Consider the following 27,273-nt stretch of genomic DNA (forward strand, 5'->3'; position numbering starts at 1 on the left):
TGCTGCGGCGTCGGGCTGCGACGCCGTTTGCCTATTTTGCCGAAGAGAGAACATTCCCGAGACTGCAAATGAGCCCTGCTGTAGCACAGAAATACTCCGTTCCAGCATGTAGTTAATAGATCACCACGCACATACAAATTAATCTGCGGTACACACTGAAGAAAGCACCTTCTTTGCTTAGTTTACCAACGGGGTACAATTAACACTCTTTTTTAATCCATGGTTGAGATATTTTTACTTCAATATGGAATCTAGACATTCACCGTCCAAATAGGATTATGATATTTTTAATTAATTACCCTGCTTGTTGTCGCTTTTAATTATTTGTGCAGGAACTGCAATGCAGGCATTTTTAATGAGAAACAGAATGAACTGACATCTGTTTAAGTTGCTTACATTTCCTTTAGGTTTCTGGGTGTGATATTTAGGGGGCGGGTGAAATGTTCTCATCCCAGTAGACCTATTCATAAACTCAGACATGACGTGGAACAGTTTCATCGCACCTATACTGTGTGTTATTTCACTGCATACCACAGGAGCAGTGCACTGGAGCACACGCGAGCTGCCCAAGCAAAGCTGAGCACCGTTGTACAAAACCTAGAACGCAGCACAGAAATACTGTAGCCATGTGAACATGGCAACTCCAGATAATGTTAAAAACATGATCTCCAAACACAAAATTAACAACTCTACAAAAATACCTTCTTGCCACCTCTGGTGTTTGAAACCCTCGGATATTGTGAAATAGGAAGAAAACCTCAAGCAACGCTTTCTAAAAACACACGCATTGCCTAATAAGGCAGCAACATTATGTCTGAATGTCTAGTGTAAGATAACCACTACCTTCCACTACATCTGGGAGGCCATTCTTATTATTCATAACAGTATTGTTCTAGCTGCTATTAAAACCAGCACAAGCACAAATTAATCATTTTAGTTCTGCTATTACGGTTTAGCAATATTAATACAATTAATTTATGCTAATAGCAGTGCAGTATAGCTTTGCAAGTGTTAAAAGGCATTTTGTTCGTATTTCTTTCATGGTTACAAATGCAATGGGAACATTCCTATGATGCATAAATCCAAAACATCAGAAGTCTCCGTTAGCTCTTGCATCGGGGGGGGGGGGTGTCAAAATCCGTTTCGAGCTGTTTTTTTTTTGTAAATCAGAAACAACAAAACAGTGCAATTGATCACTCAGCTCAAAGATAATGGACTAGGCACTGAAGCAGCAAAAAAATTTAACACGTTCTTTTGTGTCCTATTTAAAGCACCGGCGGAGGCTCTGAGCAGTCCTGCTGACGAGGCAGGCTTGTGTATATAGGTCTTGTGCAGCTCTCGATGGGAATGACTTGAAGTTGCAGATTTGCAAGCTGTGTGAGTGGGCAGTGTGCACAAGGGGTGGTTCTGGAGGGGAGGAGGTGTGCATGTTTGCGAGGTGGGGGGGGTGCATTATTTTTTTCTTTCTCTCGCCGTGCGTGGGCAGGAAAAGAGGCCCGCTGTTTTCCTGGGCTCTTGCACACTCGCAATCTCCCCGCGCCAGCCGCGCGGCAGCATGAGCGCGAGCGGTTCTCGTGCCAGCGGCTTCGCAAATCGAGTTAGCCCGAAAGCTTTGATTTAATTCCGGGAATGGGGCTGTAATTCGTTTAAAATTAGCTGCGCCTTTTTTTTTTGAAGAGCGAGCGAGAATCAGGCAGGGAAGGAGAGCTCCATTAACATTAGTAGGTTGCGGCTGGAGAGGAGGGGGGAGAGAGAGAGAGAGAGAGGCGGCAGGCTGGAGTTCCGTCCAGAGGTGCAGAAGCCCACGATGTCGATGTCTTCACAGACGTTGGAAGTAAATAAAACCCGACAAACAGCACGTTAAACCCCGTCTCTGTCTGTTCCGTCTTCCACGTCTAAATCCCTGATAAGGCCATCTGGTATTTCAATACACCTCTCTCTCTGTCGCTTCCGATTCGCCGTACCGGGTGGATCCTGCGACCGGGCTCGGTCGTGAGTGTCAAACCTGGCGTGATGTGTAAAAGGTGAGACGACTCTCCTTTCTGCTGAAGCCCGTTTTCCCGTCCCCTGAACCATCAGAGCAGACAGTCCGCCTGCAGAGCTTCCGCGCCGGAGTCGGAATGCTGCTCGCCGGGCTCAAACTGAGGACACCTCGGCGCTGTGGTTTATTAAGTGTACGTACTTAATAAAAAAATGATTAAAAGGTCTAAAAAGAACGAGTCAAGAAACACCAAAGCTCATTATCAAAAAGACCCAGGCCTCTAAACGGTACTTTCCAGATATGCAACTTAGACAATACGACTCCACGCTTTCCTTTGATAAGAAATAAGTTATTTTGTTAGACTAAAATAAATCGAATTTCGTCGACATATCTAGAAGGTCAAAAGCCCCCCGAAAATACAGAACACAACATTGCTTCTTAGGGCAGCTTCAATCCTCGGATATGAAGAAAACAGTTAGTTCAGGTGGGTAGCTGCGTCAGCATGCGTAGGCAGCAAAGGAACAAGTAAAGGTTTATTCCATGCTGAAAAGAGAAGAAAGGAAACACAACGTTTCAGCATGAAATAAACCTGTACTTGCTCCTATGAAGAAAGCAGGAAGGAAGAATCGTGCACACAGTGCTACAGCGGGAATAAGGGTTTTCTCCAGATGCATTAAAACAACAGTAGTGCTTGTCATCATGATTCAGGAGTCGAGATGATCATTCCTATGAAATCATAACCTGCGCTCAGGATATTCAGGGCCAGACCAGACTGCTGTAAGAGGGAGACACCTAACTGAGTCGGCCACTCCGGGGTCCACCCGTGGAGGAGGAGAGGAGGGGGGCGGGGGTACAGCCAGGAAAGTGCTGAATGCGCGCGAGGGGTTGGACCACTCCGAAGCGCGCCCTGTCCGGATGATTGATGTCGGGAAGAGGAAGGGAGGAGGCGGAGGGGGGAGGCTGGCGAGGCCCACCTCCGAGCAGAGTGTCACGTGTAACAAAAATATACACAGTCGCCCTTCTTTCCCCTCTCGGTCTTCACTGGGTAGCACGGTCTCTCTTTCCCCTGCCCTGCCAAGGCAGAACTGTCCTTTAAGGAGCCATCCGTCAACCAGCAACCAGAAGAGCTCCCCGGGCTGAACGCTCTTCTCCTCCCGCGGAGCAGTTGACACCGCCTGCGCCGAGAGTGCACGAGGCCCTGCTTCAGCACGGAGCGCCTGTCTGACGTCAGCCGGCGCGCCGAACTCGGGCAGGAGCGAGCGGGTGAGTGTCGCCTCACCTGTCGGAGCTGCCCCTCCCTCCCCCCGGTATGGGCTCAGCCGCTCTGTGGCTGGTCTGAGATCGGTCACCGAGCTCTGAGCTATGGGCTTTTTGGACCTTCATTATGGATATAATCTACTTTCAAATCGGGATGGAAATGCAGTGCGTCTGGGTCATTAAGGACCCCAGAATGCAGTAAGGGTTAGGGTGTTAACGCCGTGTCCCAGCTCAGCTGCAGTTCCCCGGTATTTTCCATGAAGCAGGAGTGTCTCTCTCCTGCCCCTAAACCACTGTGCTCTTTCAACACACTGAGCCTCAACCTGCCTGCCAGTGTCCTGGACAAACCCCACTCTGCTCCTGCACAGTCTGTCCTCCCTCCAGCTCCTCCTTCGCCCCCTGGGGCAGCAGTGTCCCTCTCCTGCCCTGAGCCGCTGTGCAGTGGGGCTGCTCTTCACTGGGGGAGACGTGGGTCCCCTCCTGTAGTGAATCACTCTGCGCTCAAGCTACAGAAATGCACAGAATGATTTATGGATGACTGGGCTAAAAAAATAAAATGGTTTTGCAACCAAGCTGAATGTTTTTTCTGCGTCTATCTATGTCTGATTGTGTCCGGCTGCAGCACAGAACCAAGTGAAGGACACGACTACCTTAATATCTCCGGGTTTTGTTTGGTTGAAGCAGAGCTCTTTGCCTGCGAGTGTCCATACGGAGCATCATCAACACGCAGAGGAGCTGGACAATCACAGGGAGTCCAACTTAGAAGCCGTGGAGGAAAATCTAACCTCAGTTCAGCAGCAGGCGTGTTTCCGAGCTGGACTGAGCCGTTTAGCTTGGTGCAGCCTCTGCTTAAGCTTCTCCAGCCATGACGCCACCTGTGAGCTCAGAGAGGAGTCACTGGGTGGTTGTTGGGATCCGTGTGACCAGGTGCAGAGGCATGCTGCGGTTCTCTTTCGCTCAATGACCTGTATATTCAAGCACTTTGGGCAGGCCATCCCACACACCATTATTTAAGTTTGCTACCATATTGCTGTTGCTCTTATACGTGTCACGCATCACGTCTTCACTTGGGCCCCTATAAGACGCTACATTTTGATTTATTATCTGTCTACTCCCCACCTTGCAACCTTCGTTCATCTCACTCTGGTCTTCCGGATGTCCTCCAGTCTCGTTTTCATTCTGTGGGTGACAGGGCCATCTCTCGCTGCGCCCCAAAGCTCTGGAAATCTATCCCCAGGGATATGAGAGAGTCACCTTCCCTGATTGCATTTAAATCCGGACTCCAAACCTTTCTTTCCAGAAAGGCTTTTACTTAATTAGTGTCTGTGTCAGCTCCTTTTTCTAATGACCTTGTATCTTGTGCTGCATCTCTAACCACTCATGTTCTTTATAGGTGCTTATTCTCTAATTTGCTATCCTGGTTGACAGTTCTCTTTTCTTACGACTTTTTTTCATGCCTACTGCAAAGTGCTTTGCTTTGCTACCTTTAAAGATGCTATATAAAATTAAGTTTTTATTATAAATCTAAACATCCAGGTGGGCAGTCACATGGGTGGACACAGCGGTAAAAGCAGGAAGTGACGGGACCGAAGGGAGGAAGTGGAATTGCTTTCGAAACAGGAAGTGGTCATCAAAGGAAGTGAAAGTGAGAGGAGGACTCTGTGTTTGTGTCCACAGGTGAGGGCGCTTGGATGTAGGAAAACCAAGCTTACTTGAGGACACTCGGAACTATTTGTACAAGGTCTTTTCCGTTTCCCAGGAGCTTATCGGACATCTCCGGTTTTCAGACTGCCTGCCCATTTGAATTGATGTGGGTCTGTAGAGAAACATTCATCAGTGGGGCACAAAGTGTTTTTGTCTCTCTCTTTCATGTTTTCCCCTGTTTATGTTCATTGTGTATGTTTTTTTGTTGCTGGGATTTATGTGGGAGCATGAATACTTTTCCCCTCCTCTTTTGACCTTTTTGTATAACTTGTTTTATGAGAGAAAAGTCCTGAAAGGGCAGGGCAGAAGACGGGGGGTCCTTGTCTATAAAGCCCCAACTTTGCCTGGTGTTCCAGTGTGGTCGCCCCCTGTTCGCCCCTGTCACACAAGGCCAGTGCGCACCCGCTCTGCAGGGATTAGGGTGGTTCTTCTATCTCGGCACGGGGGGGGGGGGGCGGAGAGTTTGTAAGTGACTGCAGCACAGCCCCGCCTAGCCCAGTGATCCAGTTTCTGAGTCGCTGTTTCGCTCTGCGGGCACTCAAATGTTTCCCCAACAGCCCCTTTACTTATCAGGTTTCCTACAAAATGCTTGGAAATTGTCTTCAAGGCAACGCATCACTCAATACCAGAACACCCCTCCCCCAGTGAAGTCATCAATCACTGACAGAAGTTCTTAAAAAGCAAACAACCAAATTGCGTCATATCCTTTTCCAACACCAGCTTTGACTGCTTCAGGGTCCAGAGTGAAACAAGGAGCTGGGGACGATCACGGGAAGGGTTTTTGGAATTAAATTGATATGACATAACTTTACACCAAGAGTTGTAGGTGAGTGCCTGGGAACAAGGTGCACAGTGTTGTTATTGCAGACACTGATACTTTGTGGGCCAAGATCCTCCGATTAATTAATCACTAGCAACCTAATCCTCTAGATGAATATACTTTCTTCTTAAACTGTCTGCTAGATAACTGTGTTTACGGAACCCTCTCATTTAACAAAGACCGCTTATCCTTGCGGTTGATGATTGTGATGAATGACGCAGCACTGCACGTTATTCATTTGCATATTTTAATACTACAATTGAAAATTAAACAAAAGGTGTGTACAGCTGTAGCTAAATCTTATAAATATATGTTTTCTACATAAGAACTTTAATCACCTCAAAAGTTACAAAAAAGGGGAAGGGATTATTCGGTATGAACATATAATTTATTTTACATAAATACAAATAGAATTGAAAAATTACACTCTAGGGGGCGCTCGAGAGCAGGGGTGGTAGTGGTAATATTAAAAGTAAAGCGACAATTTAACAAGCAGGAAATGAACAGCAAAATACAAAAACAAAAGAATAATCACCCGTAATTGTTTCCATTTAAATCCTTGAAAAATCCTTGACTTTGTTTTCAAAGGAAATACAAATATGCATAAGAAACCCTGTGTATTTTCTTTTTTGCTTACCCTGATAATTTCAGTATTCATGGCTTAGGTAATGTTCAATAAATGACGACCAATAAATATTCCACATGCATTTCTTTACAGAGCTTAAATACAGAGGTAATAACAGGATAATACTGACGGGATACTGTGGGAGGAGGAGAGAGCAGCTGGAGCGATATAGTTTTCGGATGCATTTCGCTCTCTCATTCTGATCACGACGGGAGCCTTTTTCGCCAGCTTGTGCAGATCTGTCCTCTCCCCGAGGAGAGCGTGACGGACGCCTGACCTGAGTTTTTGAGTCGGGAGTTTGCAAGAGGAGCCTGTGAGAGGTGTTGGGCAGCTCTTGGGGGTCAGTGCCGAGACGGTTCAAGATCCGTTAGATAACCAAGCAAATCCCGGCTGTCAGGAAGGGGTTGGGGAGAACCTTGGATGAGCACCTCTAGATGCAGCCCTGTGATGCGAATTGATCCCCCTGGCAGTCACAACGGCTGATGATACTGCTGTGCACGGAGGAGAGTCAATCATGAACTCCATTGAGTCTTGAGTTCCACAGGAAGTGTTACAATGGGGCCTTAATTCTCTTCAAATGATGCACGGTCATACCGAAGAGGTAAGAGACTGCTAACATCATCGTTGTCGCTTTTGTACTGCAGCCTTTGAAAAAAGGCAGTTCATCACCCCCCCCCCCCCCCAGTGTCCACACACAGTGTGTGTATTAGTTACATGAGGGTGGGAGGTTCGAATCTGCAGTCACAGCCTGAGGAGAGGACACTTGAGCTCAAATAGGCTCAAGAGCTTTAGTTGTGACCATCAAAGGGAAGGGCTGTTGAAATGGAAGATGAATTTCATTCAAAGGCAGTGCAGAAAGGGTCAGCTGCTCCTATTCTGCGTCCAGTAAAGATCTGATGACAGGAGCGCAAATGCAACATGACAAGTCGATCATCCAGCTGGGTGTCTAATGTGCTTCTATTTCCGTGGCCCACCAGTCCAAAATGAAGAGCGGACTTGCAGGCGAAAAGTTGCATGTTCTAGTTAAAACGGCCAACTGGCTGTGTCCCTCTTACAGGAGAAGATCTCCCTTCTGAACTGCAGAGGCAGACCTGCACTTCCTGCACAAACGAGCAGCTCCCACATGGGAGCCCATGACACCGAGCATCAAAAGAAACGCACGACTCTTTCTGCGAGTATGTTGCGAGTATGCTGATGACACGCGTTCAACAGCATCATTAATTTTACCTGGGGCCTGTTTAATAAAACGTCAGCGCTTGTGCTACAGAAAGACAAACGTTTTGTAATTTTGTGAGTTTAGTACAAAAATTTCTTTTCGGTGCTCAGTATCTGTGTCTATGTCAGCTCGTTGGATTTGCTCAGTTCGGAAATGCCAAAAGCGTTGCAGATCCTCACGGAGAGAGAGCTGTTTTTAAGGGATGTGTCCGAGACACGAGGGGAGAGAAGGAGGGACCTGGGTACTGTGAGTGTGTGTGTGTGTGGTGGGGGTGGGGACTGGAGAGTAAGTGGTCTACAAGCTCTCCTTCTCTTCTGCTGAACTCGCTTTCCTGGCGGACTAAAGAGTCAAGAGCTGGCCGCTGCCCTGGGCAGGCAGGTCAGGCACGGTGAGAAGGCTGCGGTTTCGCTTGTGCTTCCGTGTCTGCGGCCTTGCGGCGAGCGCCACCGAGGCGGGGAGCCGGGGTTTCGGGAGAAGAGCCAGCGGTGATCGAATTGCCCCAGCGCCGAGAGCCGGCTGGGGGCTGGGGGCTGGGGGCTGGAGCGCTTGTTGGCCAGGAGGACGTACCAGCCCGCCGTGACCTCGCCCTGTACAGCTGAGACCTGCGCGTCCGCCACCTGAGTCAGAGAGGGATTCAAGTCTGGAGAGGGAGAGGGAGGGGGAGAGAGAGCGAGGAGCGACCGTCGAGGCTGGCCCTTACAGGTGTGTGAGAGTGGGCGGTTCCTGAGCGATGTCCTGAGGGGTGCAGCAGTGCGAGCTGAGCTCGGTGTAGGAGGGGTTGGGGTCGCAGGGGCCCAGGCCGTGCCTGGCGGGGCTGGAGGCGGGGCAGGAGTAGTCCATGCTGGCGGAGGAGGGGTGCGGGAGGTGGAAGAGCTGGGACGGCGGGTGGGAGGACAGGAGGGCGGGGGCGTGGGGCTCGGCGAAGCCGGCCCCCGAGTATCCAGAGCTGGGGTTGCCGTAGCCGCTGTCCCCCGGCACGCAGAGCTGCTCGTACTCCTGCGCCAGCGAGGTCACGGCGTACCGCTTCTGCGCCGCGGGCGGGGGGCACTCGTAGGGGGGCGCGGAGTAGGCGGCCAGGCCGTAGACGCTGCTGCCGGGGGCCGCCTTGCCGTAGGGCTGAGAGAGGGGCGCCTCGTAGCCCAGCTCGCCCGAGAACGAGGAGCCCGCCGGGGGGCTGCGGCTGGGGGACAGCCCCCCGATGGGGGAGCCCAGCCCGGCCCGGCCCTTGTGGTCCTTCTTGTACTTCATGCGGCGGTTCTGGAACCAGATCTTGATCTGCCGCTCGGACAGGTTCAGCAGGGCGGCCATCTCCAGGCGCCGGGGCCGGCACAGGTAGCGGTTGAAGTGGAACTCCTTCTCCAGCTCCACCAGCTGCACGTTGGTGTAGGCTGTGCGGGCGCGCTTGGACGCCCCCCCTGGGGGGCTGGTCTCCCCGCTGCTGGCCGACTCCCCTAGGCGACACACAGATAGACAGACAGGCAAAGAAGCACATGTGTGTGTGAGTGCAGACAGACACAGGTACGGGGGGGCAGAGAGCACCTCTGCAGTCGCTGATCAGACATGCATTCAGCTGCAACCTAGCTCACTCTCTGTGTGTGAAACATCATGCTGTAGGAACAACAAGAGGAATTGCGCTCAGTGCGCTGTGTGCGTCTGAACATGACGCGCTGTTTGGAATAGCTTCTGTATTTTGCAATATTTTAAAACCAAGCCTGATCTGGACTGAAAACAAACCTTCATTCGGGAAGCAGTGAACCAAGACGCAGAGGAAAAGAGCCGACTGATGTCAATACTTTCAACACAAACTCCATCTCCTTGTGCTAGTTTCTATCAGACGCCATTGGCTGTGCACGCAGTACAAATGTCCGGAAGCAGACTGGATTACTGGACGATGGCTAACTGCTGCACATGGGGGAGATTCTGATATTTTTAACAGCCATTAGCAACACAGACTGAGGCTTAGAGAAGAAGACAGGAAACTGAATATCAAGGATTGAAAAAATACATCGTTTCACACTCCTGCGCCAAATCCCAATGCATTTTGGATACATTTACTGAAGCCTTTTTTAAAAAAAAAATCCAATTTAAATCTATAAGAGCTGCTCCGGTTTTCTATTGCAATTTAATTGCCTGTCTCCTGTGTTAAACTAAAGCCATAAGTCTTCAGCGAATGTGTGCAGAATTTTAGGCTTTGTAGTTTTAATAAATTTTCTCCATCAGCTTCCCAAGCAACATACATGTCGGCGGCCTTCCGTTTTCTCGGAGAGACATCAGACTGAAGGTCACTTGGCTGACATCAGCTCCTACACCTGTCCATCTGTTACCCATTGCAAATAACTAGCTGGCAAACTGACCAGCCCTGAACACCCAGCTCTCCTCTTTGCGTTAGTGTAACAAATGCAGTTGGATTATTGACTTCAAAGCCAGGTCACAATTGTAAAATGAGAAGCAGTTTTTTTTTACCCAGCCACACAAAGGAACCGATCAATTGGTTGATTGATCCTCAGATCCAGAACAGCTTCATCTCTCTAATGCGGTACATGCCCACCGTTCCTGCACAATCAGACAACGGTGTGGAAGAAATAGAAAGGCCATAAACAACGTGGCTGAATGGAAACCGGGATTCGTTTTATTAAATTCCATTTGGAAATGAAATGAACGTCGAGTCTTGACCTTTTACTGTGTGTGGTGGTGGTGGTGAGGGGGAGTGAGCAGGTTCTGTCAGCTACAGATATGCTTCCATTTTCTAACCACTTCTGCCAATTCACAGTCACAAGGGAGCTGGAGCCTACCCTGGCAAGCAGCAGGCACAAGGCAGGATACACCCTGCACAAACGGGGCCAATTTTCCAGACTAGCATGTCTCTGGACTGCGGGAGGAAACCCACGCCAACACAGGGAGGACGAACACTCTCCACGCAGACAGCACCGCAGGAAGTGAACCCAGGGCCCCAGCTCTGCAAGGCAGCAATGCTGACCACTGCGCCACCATGCTGCCATTCCAGCCACAGACAGGCCTGTGAAATTTACACATCGCTTCTTTTTCTTTTTCAGTCCAGTTGCCCACGCACGCAGAGCTGCTGGCAGCTCTTAAGCCGCATGTCTGCAGGCAACACTCTCCTCTCATCACACGCCTGAGCCCGGGCCCACTCCAGCCACAGGAGGATCACGTCTAGCAGATTATCAGGCGAGCCCCTGCATCAGAGCCTTCGCTTCTCTCTCGCCAACTGGCACGTGTGACGGTCCCACCCAACACCTCACCCATCAGCACATCGCGGGAAGCATGGAGCTCCTCTTATCTTTTTGCCTCTCACTCCTCGTCAGCCCCGACCCCCCGCATCTCACCCCGTCGGCACGTGTAGGTCAACTAGAAGGAATCAAAACCTAATTAAGGGCTCCAATCTCCCTCTTTCGTGTTATCGTGCTGCTATTTTCAGAGAAAAGATAAGAACCGCCGCCCCCCCCCCCACACACACACACTCACTCATACGCACACACACAGGCACCGCCAGCATGCACACAGACATCTCTTAAAAGGCCTTCTGAGATTTCACAGACCAGCGAGCCCCCATTTCCTTCCAGTTTAGGGGTGGTTGACCCCGCCCCGTGCCTTGCCTGAAGAGAGTGGCCGGCTGTACCCCTGTCTGAGCTGGAGATCAAAGTCAGCCGAGAAGGAAAATAAGGTGGGGAGGCTGGCGGGCTGTCTCGCCCTGCCTCGGACAGGCAGTGTCACAGCCATCACAGGGCGAGGGCCTGCTGCTGCATCCCACACGCAAGGCAAAACAGATCACCCCCTGCAAGGCAGCTGCAGGTTACGGGAGGGGTGACAGTTCAGAGAGGAGAGTGCTCCCAAACTCCACCGCGCTTAGCACCCCGAACAGGACCAGTCCGCAGTGACTGGCAGATTAACTTGAAAGGATGACCAACATCTGAGCCTTTACTGTTTTATTATCGATTATTATTTATTGATGATTATAATGATATATGCGATATGAATGATATGCAGTCATTGTATTGGTTACGTATGTATTGAGGATTCGTCTGTCAGATCATGGCTCCAGCGGGAGTGAGCTTTTATTTAAATGTACTCTTTGGTATGCCCCGTTCTTCTCGGCTGAACTTGTAATTGTCTTAGTTCTGTTGCTCATCCCGACTGGGGTGCTGCCTGTTACCACCAATAATAAATCAATTAGTTCCGAAATGCACACAAACACAACCATCCCGTTATTACTGATTCACGGTTTCCGCCAAACATCCGCTAATGGCCCTTTCCTTCAGTCAGCCGCTCACTGCATACTAATTCATCCGTGCCATATTAGAAAATAGGTCATGTTTAATATGTAGAATAATGCAGATCGGGGTGGGGGGGGGGGCACAAAATTAAAAGCCCTAGTGGTGAGTATCCTGCCATTTAAAATAACGCAATCCAGGAAGCTATAATTTCCTTTAATGCAAGATTCAATACAGAATGTGGAACATCTCTGCTTCACTCACCCGCTGAAGAAGAGAAGGACAAAAACCCTGCCAGCCTACGAGACACAAAGCATCTTTCCCTGAACAAGCTCAACGCCTTTCATCATCCACTATTGTTCAATTAGGTGGGAAGGCAGATCCTCTCTCTCTTCCCTGGGTGTGCCACTGTTTTGCATGTCACTGCGTTTCTGTCCACGTTGAAGTCATAGATATACATTAGCCCATCTTGTCTTGAACCCCAAGTCTGAGGCCAGTCCTAACCTCATCCAACCCTAACCCTATACCCCTCCATTACTCTTCACTCTAACCATACATCTAGAGTGCCTGGTTAACAGTGGTAGGGGCTGTGGGGAGGGGAGAACATGTGGGAGAAAACCACTACTGGACAGAATGTGAATCTCGTTCGGCTGTGGAGAGATGACCGGTGGCCCTCATCCATTACAACTCATCCTGGATGCAGCCCAGCAAATCATACTGGGAAGTCGAATGACAATGGACTTGAGCTGCAATACACACGTGCGCTGTATTGCACAGGGCAGTCTGCAACCAAGAGGTATATTTCCTGGGTCTCATCTGGGCAGGGGGACATGGGGCAAAGAGGGTCCCTGGAAAGTGTTCTGCTCGGTGCTAAATGGAATATATACTGGAGCTTGTGTGTGTGGGGCTATAGAAGGTGACAAGTGGATTGCATGACAGTGTTCCTGAAGGGAACCCGTATTTTACAACAGAGCAAACTAAAAAAAAAAGAATAATTAGGGTCAGTCATAAAACCCTCCCGGGTTTCTGTAGTCCAGAAGTCTGTGGTCTGTCGAGCATGGCTTTGCCCAGTCAGCAAAGGCACCTTACTCACGTGTTCATCATGAACTGCCCTGTACTGGCACTGTGACACACACTGTCTGTGAAATACCCAGCGGGTTTGAACTTGTACGCAGTGCAGAGGAGAGAGCGCACACCCTTCGCTCCTTCCTGAGCCCTGGAGCATGTGAGAGCATATCGGAGTGTTTGAGAGTACGTTGGAGTACTGCAGGAGCCACACTGACAGAGGTCCATGTTGAAATTGTGTGGGTGAAAGATGAGAGGTTTTGACAAAGAAAAAAAAAGTTCCCCCCGTGCCAAGATCGAATCTAGCCACAGACTGAATTCCCCAGATTGGAGACAAACTGGAATCTTCAGTCATGGAAGGAAGAGGAAGGGGAGGTTTTGAAGTAGCTTGACAAGACACCTGAGTTTCAGGGGTACCTTTAGGGATAACACAGAAGGTGATTTGGCACCAACTGTTGTTTTCTGTTGGGGAGGAAGGCTTTCATCCTCTCCAAAAAAACTGTTGGAGAGTTTAATTCCAAACCAATTCCCAATTCCTTAATTAACCCAATCGTCATCTTTAATCATCTAGATCTTCAGCTGCCCACTGAAGATGTCTTTAGAGGCTGAGGGACTTGAGACTCTACAGCATCAGGGCTGGAGATCACTCTTACAACTGACTGGCTGCAATTTTGGCCCTGGGCTAATGTTATAATGTCTGTCTAAATACGAAGGTTACTTCTCTTCAGTGAGTGAAACTATTTCGGAGATCCACCAGGAGCTGTTTGTTAAACAGGCTGTGTGTGTTGCCATCAGACACAGCAGGCACCTTCAGAGCTGGCTGATTCAGGGGTGCTGACTTTCAGAGAGCCACAGCCCTGCAGGGCTTACAGTGATAGTGCACTGAAAACCGAAAATGAGAGGCTCTTCTGTACATAAGGCCAGGAGGGAACATGGAGCAAGCTGCCCAGCCAAGTTGTTGAAGCAAGAAGCCTTTTCTCTTTCAAGAAACAACTGGATGGGAACAGCGACTTAATTAAGGACCATTGCTTGTAAGATCTCTTACTGTCTTGCAGGGAGTTGAACCTCACCAGTAACATGAGGCGTGAGGTGGAGATGGAGAGCTAGACCAATTAAGTCAGTTAAGTAATCACAAGCTTAAGGTGAAACAAAAATCAGGGGACCTGCTCAGGTGCAGAGAGTCTGATCAGTGACCTTTGACATGATCTAGATAAGGAAACTGTGTTTTTTTGTCTTCTTTGACAAAAGACATAGTTATGATTGGTGTTTTATCAATGTCTAACACCAGCCGGCTAAATTCTACTCTTGTACAGTCTGAGCTCCCTACAGCTCCCCCTTAATCCTCCTGGAGAATACGTTTCTCTCTCCTCCCCTGATCTGCTGTGCACTGGGGCTGCTCTATCACTCACTTGGGGCTCCACTTCAATATTGGGAGAACTGAGTCTCCTCCTGTATGTAAAGACTTTTCTGGGACCCTTTGCAAGGAGGGGCACTATATAATCACAGGGACTTGTGTTTCCGAGGTCCTTCAAACTACACCGATGAATGTGGATCTTAACTTGTCATGACAAAACTGATTTGGAGCTCTACAGGTCTGAGGTCTCTAAAAGAAGGGATTTTAATCCCTGGTGTGCAGGGTTCTGCAGGCCTTCTGCATCTTCTTCGGCATTAAACAGTTCTTCATCTGGCACAAATGTTCGAAAGACCCAGTTAAGTCGTATATCCCTGGTTCGATTTACAGGGACCCAGAGCCTGCAGTCTGGAGGTGGGGATGTTTTTTACAGAAATGTACAAATACAGCTGGATTGTGGTTCCCACAATCCCCCCAGTCCATACCAAACGGTCCATCATTTGAAAGGGACCCTTCCAGTCCCCTCCTGTGAGCTCCAGCCAGTTTCTTAATTGTTTAATTGACAACCGGCAGGACCAGTCTCTAGTATTCCGGGCGCTTGATCCCATGAAGTTCTGGGATGGAGCAGGCTGGAGGTGTTGGCATGGGGACATCACCATGGACTTCCAGCTGATGTGCGTGTTACGGAACACTTCCCATTCACGCTGTAACTGCTTTACTCTGCTATAGTGCAGGGTCGCAGGGGGGGCAGGAGCCTACCCCAGCATGCAACGGGAACAAGGAGGGGTACACCCTGGATGGGATGCCAGTCCATTGCAAGGCACACACACAGAAAAAAAAATCCCCAAGAGAACATATAAACTCCACACACACAGCACCCCAGGAATCAAACCCAGGGCCCCAACGCTGCAAGGCAGCAATGCTGACCGCTGTGCCACCCTGTCACCAGCTAAAGAACACCACTGAGAAGAAAATGAGAAAATTCAGAAAAATGCCATTTTAAAGTGGAGATTTTCTAGGGATTTAGGATATTAAGATCCCAAGGGATTCCGGTGCCTCGCTCAGGACTGCAGGTCCTGCTCGTTGGCTATGGTGTCTCACTCATTTCCTGCGTCGGAGCCCTCAGCTGCGACCGTCAGGCGGCAACATTCTCAGCGCCCTTCAAATTAAATGATATATTTTACAGCTTTTGCGGAGAAAATGTGGATTTTCCACGCAGCTCTTAAACTGTGGCCCACCATGATCCCGTCCCCTGGGGCACCAGCGCTCTCCGGCAGTAATGTTACTTTTCCGAGCAGAAAACATCATCCGCCGGCGAGACGCCGCGGCTGAGAACGTTTCCTCGTGTTTATATCGCGCATAATGTCGGGGAAAGTATTACAGCAACGAACATGAAAAATGACTGGCGTGCGTTCTCACCCCAGGCGTTAATTGCCAAATTAACTTTCTCCTCTCTGACTTATTAGCACGAAGACGGATTCCCCCCCAAAGTATTATTTAAACGATTAACCAGACAGCACGAAAGGATGAAATAAAAGATAAAGGCCAAAATCACGCCCAGCCGCATCCCGACCAAGTCAACACGGACGGATTTCATATTTTTTTAACCAGTCTTTCGTACTCTTAGTTGTGTGACACGACGTTTATTTGCACCGCGTCTAGACGAACAGATTAAAAGCAGGAAAAGGCAGGAAAACTCGCTGTTTATCCCATGCTTTTCGATTTCAGGATAATAAAGTGGTTTTGAAATACTCGATTATAATAATATTATTATAATTATTATTATTATTATTATCAGTGTGATAAATAATTCGAAAGAAACTAATTCCTTTAAAAAATGTTTTAATTGTTGTCGTTTTGGTTTTCAAACCCAGATTTCAGGGAGTACGGACAGCGGCGTGGGTATTCTCTTTCGGGAAATGTGCTTGTTCAGCTTGCCAGTTCTCTGACTTGTACTATTTCCCCCGCTTTAACAATGAAATTCTTACTCGGCGGACTGGTATGGTTTTTAAGGCGCTCTTTTATTCTGAATCGGTTTATTTGCTTTTTTCTTAAGGTCTGATATTTAGGTTCACTTGTACTGTTTAGGAAACACGTGAAATGGCGGAAAAGAGACGGTAAAATTATTATTATTTATGTTTTTGTTATTATTATCATTGATGTTGTTATTATTATTACTAATACTATTATTACTTATAATAAAAAGCAAGTTTTATTAAACCAAAGAAACAATAAATAATTAGGAAATTCGCTTCTGTGTAGATGAATTATTTTAATCCTTAATATTGTCATGTATTTAATAGCCCTTTTGTTCGTAATTTGCTGACTCTAGATCTCACACGTGGTGGTCTTTCCCAAGCGACTAACTCCTTGCCTGACCCTGCGACGGGGAATCATGAAGAAAGTTAAAAATAAACGAGAAAAATAAGACAAGCTAAATTTCTGCCTCTACTGACACGTCTCTCTGGTCGTCTTTAAAAATTCTCCTTAAATTCGCCCTCAGAAAGCGGCACACTGCGTGAGACCTTTGCAAATGCAAGCTTTCAAATCTTCAGATTTATCGATATCTGTCATTGGCACATTGGAGGGTGGCAGACACGGAGCTGGAGTTAACCAGGGCCCGGCGGTCGCTTGCTCCAGACAACGCTCAACAGCAATAAAAGATATTCATGTTGTCAGAACACGGCATAAGCATGAGGTGGAAACGAACTGTTTCTCGAAAAGAAAGGGTAAATGCTGGAAATAATGCAAAAAATATCAAAAGCTCCCCATATCAATTTCATATGGCCACCGACCAAACGTGGAACAATACAATTAAATGTATGAAAAATGTCGGGTGCGTATTAATAGAAAAAACTCCAATCGCGTGCACATTTATAGAAATAAATGAGTATATCGGTGTTTCGGCGAGTGAAGAAACACAGCAGCAGGAACGTGTCCTTACCTGATACAGCGGAACTGGGGTGCTTCTGTTTGGACGTCTGGCGCCTCTCCCCCATCCAGGGGAAGATTTGTTTGGGCAAATGAGTGCTGGAGGAAGAGGTGCTGGCGATTCGGGCTTTGTCCGCGCCAGGGCTGCGGTCGGGCGGGTTCGAGGCGCTCCTGCATGGGCTCCTCTGGGCCGAGGTGGTGCTGGAGTCCGGCGAAGGGGTGAGCGGAGGGTGGCGGAGAGGGGTCTCGGGCAAGTCGGGGACGCGGCAGCCGCTGGGGGCCGCGCTGTGCTCGGGGTCGCTGCCGGGGTCACATGGCGAGTTGTCTTCGGGCAAGTAGTAGGTTAGGGACTGATACTCCGCCGGAGTTGAATACAGTTGCTGGAATCCCAACGCAGTGGGGTCTTGGCACGAGTATTCCAAGAAAGGGCCTGCATTTTCGTAGTACAGCGCCTTTTGCATGTCGTTTTTTTTTTTAAAGGCTGTGACCCCCCTCCCTTGTCTGCGGGTACCTACTTCTTCCAACGCCCGAAGATTTATTTATTTATTTTATTTTCTTCTTCCTCGCTGGAGACCTGACGCCTTTAACATGCCGGGCAAGCGAACTCCCGCGGTCACGTGGCTCTGCGCTCCAATGATCGGGGCTGCCGGAGTTCCAGGGCGCGCGCCGAGCGAAGCTGATGGAGAGCTCTTCCTCAGCGTTCACTCCACCGGGCGCGCCAGCCTCTCTAACCTGCCCGCAGACACCCGATTACATAAGAATAAAAAGAGAAAAAAAATCATGAGCTTGGGTACATGCTTGAGCTCAACACGGGGGAAAAAAATTAATAGGAGACGGGCATCTGACGTTACACCTGCCTACTTGTTTGTCTGGGGTCACAAAACCGCCGAGATGACACCGAAAGGATAGCCTTGGACTTTAAAAGGGCCAGTTTTTAGCACGCACGAAAAGTGGTAGGTTATTTTTATTACGAGGTCTTCTCCAATCTGTTTGTTTTGTCCAGGCTCCGCGATTTATAAAGTTTTTCAAACATCCCGTGTTCGCAGCAAAAGCCTGAGGATTAAAGCACACGGATCTCGGGATTATTTTAAAAACCTCCTCCAGATTTCGGCCCCAATAATTTTACGCGGGGGGGGGGGGGGGGGGGCGTCAAGGATAGGTGTTTTCTCTCTGAGCCCTTATCAACTACTTCAAACGAAGTTAACGGGACAATTTGTCCAGTTGTGATAAAGCTGTAATTACAGCACAGCGCGCTAAACTCGCGGGCTTTGTCTCTCGCCCTCTTTGTTCCAAGCCCGTTTCTGAAATTACGGATTTTTTGAATTAAAAAATGACGCAAATGTTTTCAAGAGGGAGGTATTACCTATTAGACGGGGGAGGAAATGTATTTCAAAACGAAACGATTTTATAGGAAACACAGGGTGGGGTTGAACAAAGAGGAAACGAAAATCATTACTATGCACAGACAGTGCGAAGGACACAAAAGAGCCTACCCCTACTTCAGAGCCCTATCGAATTTTTTACATTAAAAAAATCGCTGTGAAGGCCATTTTAACTACAGTCCTCCTGCATTGAGGGGGTGGGGTGGGGGGTAATTTAAATTCAGAACCAGCAGTTTTAATAAAAATAAATATTTCGCTTCCCCCCCCCCCCTTCTTCTCGCCTGGTAGATAAATTCCAGCAACTCCTTCCAACAATGGGCAGACAAAGAAGAGAAGTTTGTGTAAAACCCGCGTCCGACTCGAGCAGCCCAAAGAAACGCAGGACTCCCCCGGTAACCCGAACTGCTTTTTCTAGCAGCCGGGATGTCTTGACATCGACAATGTACAATCTTTACGTCCTATTTAACAGGCCCATGTGAAATAATATAGGTACTAAAGACTCGATGCACTGGCTTTTGATGGCGAGAGGCCAGGGCGTTTTAGCGAGCCAACGACCGACGAAGCGAGAGGTGGGCAGGTTAGACCTTCTAGCACATAAAAAAAAACAAGCAACTTTCAGAAAACAAACACAAAAACACCTCAGACATACCAAGCGAGCACGATCTCTCTCTCTCTCTCTCACACACACACCATGTGCGTCTGAATCCCTCACTGGAGGGGATTAAATTAACGCCTTTGAATCCCAGGTAAAAAAAAAAATACAGAACAAAAACGGTTTAATGCCATAACATGTTGGCGGATTTGCTCTCTTTAAAACTCAGGCGAAACTCCTCTCCAGACCCCCCCTCTCTCTCTCTCTCTCTCTCTCTCTCAGCCGCGGCTGTGCGGTAGCCAGAACTGCCCGTAGTCTCCCGACATGATGGATGGAGCGCACAAGAATGCAAACCCGACTCGACCCTGCCTCCTCTCCAGATATAATCTCCATTTAATTTACCTTCCCAGCATCTCGCCTTGCAGCGCAAGGTGTAGCGGAAATCCAAGCAGACTCCCGGCCTCCGAGAGAGCGGGGCAAATGCCGAAAGCCTTCGACTGAAACGCAGTCATTAAAGTGTGTCAGTTTCACCGGGCACAGCACTTTCTTCCTGTGAAAAACCAGGAGGAATTATCGACATCGCGAGCACAGACCACCCCTTTCCAAAAATACTTGCACAATGGAAACGAATTATCTACAGGCGTACGCATATAGAGGCCTAGGCTTGAGATTAATTGCTTTAGAATTGAATGCACACAATTCCATGCGTTAATTCCCCACTGGATGCCAATTTGCGCTAGTTTTTGAATTGTTTTTTTTTCGTATTGTTTTCGTTACCGTCGGTCTGTAAAACCACCTGGGTCTAAGCCGAACTAACACGACACTCCCGCTCGTTCATCATGAGCGCCGCGACGGAAAACTGAAACAGGAGACGCAGGTTTCTGCCAGGAGCCCAGCGGATCAGAAACATGTGGCGTTTTGCGGTCCTGTACAACAGGATCCACAGCAACCTCCTGGTCACTGTTAAGTGTTTCTATGGCGGAAGACGTATCAGCCACAGTCAATGCTTGGAAAGATTCAAAACACAGCTTGTGTGCTTGAGTGTATAAATACACACACACACACATTCCTCAGCTGCAATCACATTGTGTTATGCACTGCATTTGATTTCTTTGCGAATAAGGCTCACACAACAATCTCTGTAACAGAAACGATTCATTATAGCCATCTTTTGGGTTATTAAGAAAGCAGTCGTTCCTTAACTCGGTCCGATTGTACTTTCGAAATCAATCTTGGTTTAAAAGCGATTTGTTATTTAGAGTTCAGTGCGTCGCTGTCAGAAGACTTGTCAAATTGAAGTATTCAGTATGCATATTACAAGTGCTGCTTCAGCCCTGCACCGGGCGCCATTTACATGAAAAATCGCTCCACTCGAGTGCGCAATGAAAACAAATAAATAGTTATTAGTTAAGTAAAATAAGTAAATACACAAATGGACAAATTGGTTTAGGGTTCGTTCGCTGCAGCTACGCGCTCTGGAAAACACAACGATTTGAGCCTTAAAGCTCGTTTCCATCGCGCCGGGCGTTTTGGGGGGTCATAAATCTGATTCATCTTTGTTTTCGTCTGTGTTGCGGGTCATTTCTCCCCCTCGTTTTCATTCTGCTGTTAAAACCCGGGCTCGGGGCAGGGGAGGCTCCCTCGACAGCCACAGGATTCCTAGGAGCGACCGCAAACCTCAGGAGCACGCAATTCAACAACATCGGCACACACTTGTGATCCACGGCGTGCACCATCCTGTTCGCCAGAGAGCCGTGCACTAGGTCAGCCTTGATATATAGGGCATTCTGGATAAAAATAGCACAGGTATGAACCCAGGCAGATCAAATACGTGAAAATAAAAATAATTAAGAATTACCAATCCTTAAAAGTGCAACGATTTACTTGTATGCGCACACAATTATAACAACAACAACATAATAATAATAATAATAATAATAATAATAATAATAATAATAATAATAATTCAGATGCTTTTGCGGTTGAATTTCGAAGCACTTACATATTCTCAGTTACACAATCCTAACCATTCCCACGAACTCATTCACCGCTAAATGTGATATTTTAGAGCCATAAAAAAAATATTGTTCATCTCTCCACTCTCCTCCATACTCTCTCTCTCTCCCTCTCTGTGTCGATGGCCTGCCCCGAAATTGAAAAAGAATTTCTTGATCGTCAGACTACTGGAGCAAGACCGTCTTTTAGCCTCTCCGCAGTGCCAGGCGGCTCCCCGTGAACTCTGGTTGAACCGAGATAGTGGCAATAAATCATTTTCCCCCTTTTCTTCCGCGAAAGCGCGCTGCTCGCTCGCGGCGTCAGGCCGGCTCTCTCACGCGCTTACCTTCGAGCCTTTCGGAGGGTTTGGGAGGGACACCGACTGACAATGTGCTCTCGAGCCGGCCGCAGCCGCAACCGCACGCACGGATAAATAAATAAAAAAAGAGGAAAAAAAAAGTTAACCCGACGCCTCGTTTGCCGTGTGGGTGTGGCAGACTGGAAATTAAAATAATCTTTGAAAATATATATATTTCGAAGCCGAAGGCTACATAGCTCGGGGGGCTGCGCGAGGCTGGGCGAGTACCGAGTCCGGTCTCGAGCTGCTGTAGCACAGTGTTGTTTTCCGTTTTCCGTTTTCCCTCGCGAGGGGGGGCGGCAGGTTTTTTTTATTCCATCTGAGATTATTATCGTTTAGTGGTCGTTAAGAGGGGGTGTCAGCGGTGGTTTGCGGACGTAAGGGGCGTCATAAATCGAGATGTAATCAAGAAAAATGATTTTTTTTGCATTGATTAGAGGAAATTGACGCTGTAACTGGATCCCGACAGAAAATAAAAATAGGGAGTGAAGTGGAGTGGGGGGGGGGGCGAGATGTTAGAATGGATGTAGCAGAAAATTATCTCCTAAAATTGCAACGCCAACCCCCATCCTCATGCAAGAATCTTCACCCTCCGCTCAAACGCCTGTCTCATCTTCATAAAAGGAAAACCTGCTTCTGATCTCACAGCCATTGGCGTGAATTTTCCTGGTCTCATGCGATTTCAAAAGTTATTTTTTTTAAATACTTAGGTCTCTAGTGCTCGTCCCGAGCCTGTTCAGCTCATACCGTCTTCTCTAAACGAATGTGCTTTTTTAATGGGGGGGGGGGGGGGGCTTCTGTAAAATAAAGTAAATTAAGAATCGACGGGCCAAACACAAGAAACACAAAAAAACATTCAGTTTCCCGGTGAATGCTAAATGCATATTAATATTAAGCTGACTGCATGGTCCAGCTCGGTCCATTCTCGGCCGCTTCGCAACGTCTCTTCCCAGAGTTTTCAAGACTCGGGTCGTGTTTTCCCAGGAAAGAGGGAGAAGGGGGGGGGGGGGGGGGGGGACTGGGAGACGGGAGAGAGGAGCGGGCGCAGCCCACGGAAGGACGCTAATGGGGAAGAGGGGTCTGGAATCGCAGGCTGGAACGATGCATACAAATGGAGCTGTCTCTGCGCAGCCCGGCGAAGATTTATGACTTCATTGCCTTCGATTGCTGTAAACAACGCGGAGTTAAAGAAAAGCTCTCGAGTCGCAGCGCGCGGGGAGAGGCTTCAGAACGAGTGTGGGAGGAAAATTCTCGCGAGTCGGCAACTTCTGCCCCCCCCCCTCCTCCTCCGGGCAGTGCAGCAGGCGTCGGGTTGTTGTATGTACCCGTGGTTAAAGTGTAACTAGGAAGCTGTGAAGAAGTGACTTTCTATGTGCATGCATTCAATACACGTGAATATCAGTGTTACAGTTTGCAGTTCGAGCTGGTTGATGAGCTATTGCCTCTTCCTAAATACAAGATACAAATGTGTGTGTGTGTGGTGGGGTGGGGAGGTCAAACCGCTCCCAAACTTTCCACTCAGCGGGGTTAGAAGACTTTAACCGGCTGAGAAGAAATCAGGAAAGAAGACCTTAAAAACCAAAGCCGAAGAATGTGATATCTTGGTGTGTTTTTTTTTTCGTATTAGTCTGTTTTGAGCGGAAACGTTATAGAACAAATGCCCGTTGAGCTCGGAACCGAAGGGAACCCGGAGTAAGTGAACTGTGGCCACATACTCCTGCTGTGTTTCTGGTGGTGTGACGCGCCATTCTTTTGAGTTGGGTTTCACATTCAAGGTAAAAGGCCCGTGAGGGGGAGTCAACATATTTCTGTTTCTAATGATGATGATTTAATTATTTCTTTTGTTGTTGTTTTTTTTAATTCTACTCGAGTTTTGAAAATGCATGCCCCGTATTAAAAAAAAAGTTTTCCTCAATGGTTTGTAAAATTTGTAAAATACGTTTTTGAGTTTTATTATTGCTGTGATTATAACAGGTTTAATTTTTATGTTACAGTATCCTTTCATTTCAAGTGTCATTTAAAAGCCCCGTTGTGGTGATTAAACTGGGTTGTAAACTCCGGTCTTGCTTTTTGAGGTAATAAAACTGTTCCTCACTTAACTGCTATTCCTTTATATCTCACGTGTGAACCCTATATATAATATTCTTAAGAGTCCTGAGAAAATTAGGATTGACATTCACTTCTTCACTTTTTTTGTTTGTTACTGTGATTAAAAACTCAGAATTAATTTATTAATGTAATGCTGTATATATTTTTTTAAAAAACCACATTAAAGCTGTTATCTTCCTTTTGGTCTTTTTAAATTTGGGCTATGTTTATTTAGTATCTTATTTTAATTTATTACTATGAATTATTATGAATAGTTATAAGAACGATTTATATAGTTTACTATTTATTTTATTTATAACTGTGCAATTCTTTTCCTGAATGGACGCCCATGACAACGTGCAGCAGGGGCGGCAGAGTTAAAAACATTCTGTAATAATACTGTACGATACCTTGAGTCCATTGTACTTGATTGATAATTTACAGGGAAACACCATGTGAATCTATCAGCAAAGACACACAGTGCAGATACAGTTACATGCGCGAAACTTTCATTTACAGTCACGCATATCAACCAAATGAAAGTGCTTAATATGCATGCAAGTCTAACCTAATTTCTTTCAGATGCGCGCCAATCGAACTTAAGTGCAAAAGTTGATCTAGTGACGGCTGGCGTCCTACAGAAATTGAGCTGTCGTGTCTGAGAATGTCGAGGGCCCAGCTCGCTGCACTCCCAGCGTGTGTACTGTGTAATTAAAGACGACTGCGCCTCGCCAGCTCTGCAGCTCTTCCCGATGCTGCTATAAATCACGGACTCGCGCTTATCTTTCTCCCGCGTGTGGGCCTGGCGCAATCTGCGGAGTTGCAAAGTGCACCACAGATTGTTGTTTTTTTTTTACAAATGTATCGGGGATGCTTATTTTTGTACGATCGAATCCAGTTCCTTGCAAATCCATCCCAGGTTTTAATTTCCCACAGCAAATACCTTTGCGTCAATAAACAATACCAGCGACTGCTAACATTACTTCAACAACAATAACAACCGCAACAACAAACAAGAACAACAATAATAATACTTAATAATACTAAACATTATTATTAACTATGATATTTGATTGTAAATTTAGTATGCTACGTAAAAAGATGTTTTATAATACTTGCAGGCTGACTCACGGAAGACTTCGTAATGGAAGGAATTGCAGCTGGAACGATGGACACTCGCTTCAACACTCGCAGTTTGAGTTTTGTTCCAGTGTTACTCTCTTATGGACGAGCCACAAAGAAGTAATTGTGTTAATCGCATCACTCCCCCAGCCCCTCGCACACAGTTTTCTTTTGCAAAACTCAGGGTTTTATTTCACAAAGCGGTGGGATATGCATCATTTCTAGGGTCTTTTCGATTGATATGGCGTTGCTTTTTTTTGTTGTCTATTTTTAGTGCTTCTTCGTTGTTTATGTGTAGTGAACTGTGCAGTTCGTACTCAGCCCACAACGATTTCGTGAACTATTTCGAATTTAAATCGAATTTTTTTTTTGTTTTGTTTCTCGCCACTAATTGGGCGGTAAGGCTGCCTGATTGCCCTGCTTCTGTGAAATCGATTTGTTTTCCACCTTGGCTGTGACTGGAGGGCGCAGATTCCATTCTAAACGAAATACTTTCTCTGACACTCCCGGGCAGTGTTTTGGATTCATGGGCTACGACTCATTCCACGAATGCATAAATGTATTAGACCTTCCATGTAGGTAACCTGGCTCTTCAGAGCTAGGAAAGGCCTGTGGGCTACAGCAGTAGGGAATGATAGATGAGCTCCGCGAACACAATATAAGTCTGTAAAGCGGACAAAAAGTGGTTTCTGAAAACAAATGTAAATGTGTTTCTTTTTGGAAATGGCATCTATCTCGTCGGTTTGGTTTGGTCTCTCCCTGGCTTGTCTGTCACTCGCAATTCCTCGAGCACACGTGAAGCTCGATCCGCGATGAAAAACAAAAATCACCGCCGGTCCCCGCGAGCTCGGACAACAGGCGGATCTCTACGGACCGAACCGCCGCGCGTGCGAACATGCAGTCACAGGGGGTGCGGGGCTGCGTTGGCTCTGGGGGGCCAAACTCGACCCCCCCTCCATCCCAGCTCCCGAGCGGGTGGAGAGGACGATGGGTAACCCAGCTCGGTAGCAGCGGCCTTTTTCTGTAGCCGGCGGCTCGAGGGCACCTCAAGCAGGCCGATTTCAGAACATCTTTGGCTTCAGCTCTTACCTCGCTGCGGCGCCCACCGGCCCTGTGGCGCCGGGGCTCCCCTGTACGGGGAAACATAATGAAGTTCCGCCAAGAAAATGATTTGAAGCTGAGGGGGGGGGGAGAAAAATTGCCCTGTCACGTGACGGAGGACAGCGCCGGTTTTTAGACTGAGGAGCCGAGATTTGCTTCTTCTTCTTCCGTTCTTTCAATCCATGTTATAAATGATCAGATGGACGCTTTTCATTATTATTATTATTCCATTGTTATTAACTAGCTGCACGCGTTTCTGCAAACCGATTATTCGGTCGTTCACGGTTCGTCACTAACGCTCTCCCGAGCGCGAGCCGGCCTCGCCCTGAACCCGGGCCACCTCCCCCCGCGTGCACACGGCCATATTACAGCAAAAGGAGCTTGAAAGCAGGGAAAACAGAAACAGATTCCCCTGTGCTCGACGGTTTTGTTTGTCTGGGCGTAGATAGCCGCACAGCTTTCAGAGGAGTCGAAGGAAGGCGGCGGTTCCACAGCGGGACACGTCGTGTGGGCGCTGCAGGCCCGTTTCTGGTTACTGTTCCGGTTTTGGCCTTGCTTTCATATCCGGTCCACCTGTGTGTAAAACCTGAGTGGAACGAGCGACCAGTTATGTTTTAAGCTTTCGGAGATGTTTCACACTGGAAGCGGTCATTCGGCCATTGTAGTTCGTATGTTGGATGGGTAATCTGCTCCTGACCTCCACCACTCCTTGTGTAAAGCAGATGTGTTCATTCTAAACGCATGTCCTCGTAGTGAGTGTGTACACATGAAATTCCTTAATACATATGGATAACAAACGACCAAATTGCATCTTAAAGAGCGAATAATTTGACTAAATCCCCCACGCGCTGTTTCACGTCTCAACGGCTGAGTGTGAGCCCCCGAAGACTGGAGGAGGAACGTGTGTCAGCACACTCTGGGTGTCTTATTTGTTTTTCACTACATCTGGAAGCCGGAAACACCTGGTTTACTTCTTATATCATTTGTGTATTCTTTTTCATGTGCGTAAGCCATTGAGCAAAATATGACTAATACAGAAGTTCTTAAACGCGCCATTTGACTGTCTTTAAGATTTAGTTTTGATTTTCCTTTTATTCCACCTCCTCCTCCCCAGGAGACTCTGGAAACTCACAGGTTAAGGTGAGCATTCACTACACGGGGGACTTAAGGTGTCAGAGGATGCTGGGAGATGTAGTTTTTAACACCGTCTCCCGTTTCTAGATTCAAATGTGATGAAACACAGATGACGTGACCCGGACACGGAGTTCAAGCACCAGGAGGTAATTTCTTTAGCAGTTTATCGGTAGAGCAATTTTGGATGGTTCCTGAGCATTAAGCTTTCATACAATGCAGAATTACTTACAATCTTCTTACATTAACTTTCAATGAATTCAGTTCTACACCCAGGGTTTTGTGTAAGATGCACATTTGGGCATACATCTGGTCTCATGGCACA

At 47.6% G+C, this 27,273-nt stretch overlaps 1 protein-coding gene across 1 annotated transcript; it reads right to left on the bottom strand.

Annotated features, from left to right (window-relative positions):
- Nucleotides 1-5,982: 5,982 nt before the first annotated feature.
- LOC148841429 (homeobox protein Hox-D3a-like) lies at nucleotides 5,983-17,763 on the bottom strand. Its single transcript, XM_088918050.1, has 2 exons — nucleotides 17,193-17,763; nucleotides 5,983-9,054 (listed from the first exon to the last, which is right to left on the bottom strand). The coding sequence occupies exons 1-2, from the start codon at nucleotides 17,638-17,640 to the stop codon at nucleotides 8,300-8,302; spliced, it is 1,203 nt and encodes a 400-aa protein (XP_088774176.1). The 5' UTR covers nucleotides 17,641-17,763; the 3' UTR covers nucleotides 5,983-8,299.
- Nucleotides 17,764-27,273: the final 9,510 nt, after the last annotated feature.

Source organism: Atractosteus spatula, chromosome 1 (assembly GCF_055471065.1).
Source record: "Atractosteus spatula isolate fAtrSpa1 chromosome 1, fAtrSpa1.hap1, whole genome shotgun sequence".
Taxonomy (NCBI): Eukaryota; Metazoa; Chordata; class Actinopteri; order Semionotiformes; family Lepisosteidae; genus Atractosteus; species Atractosteus spatula.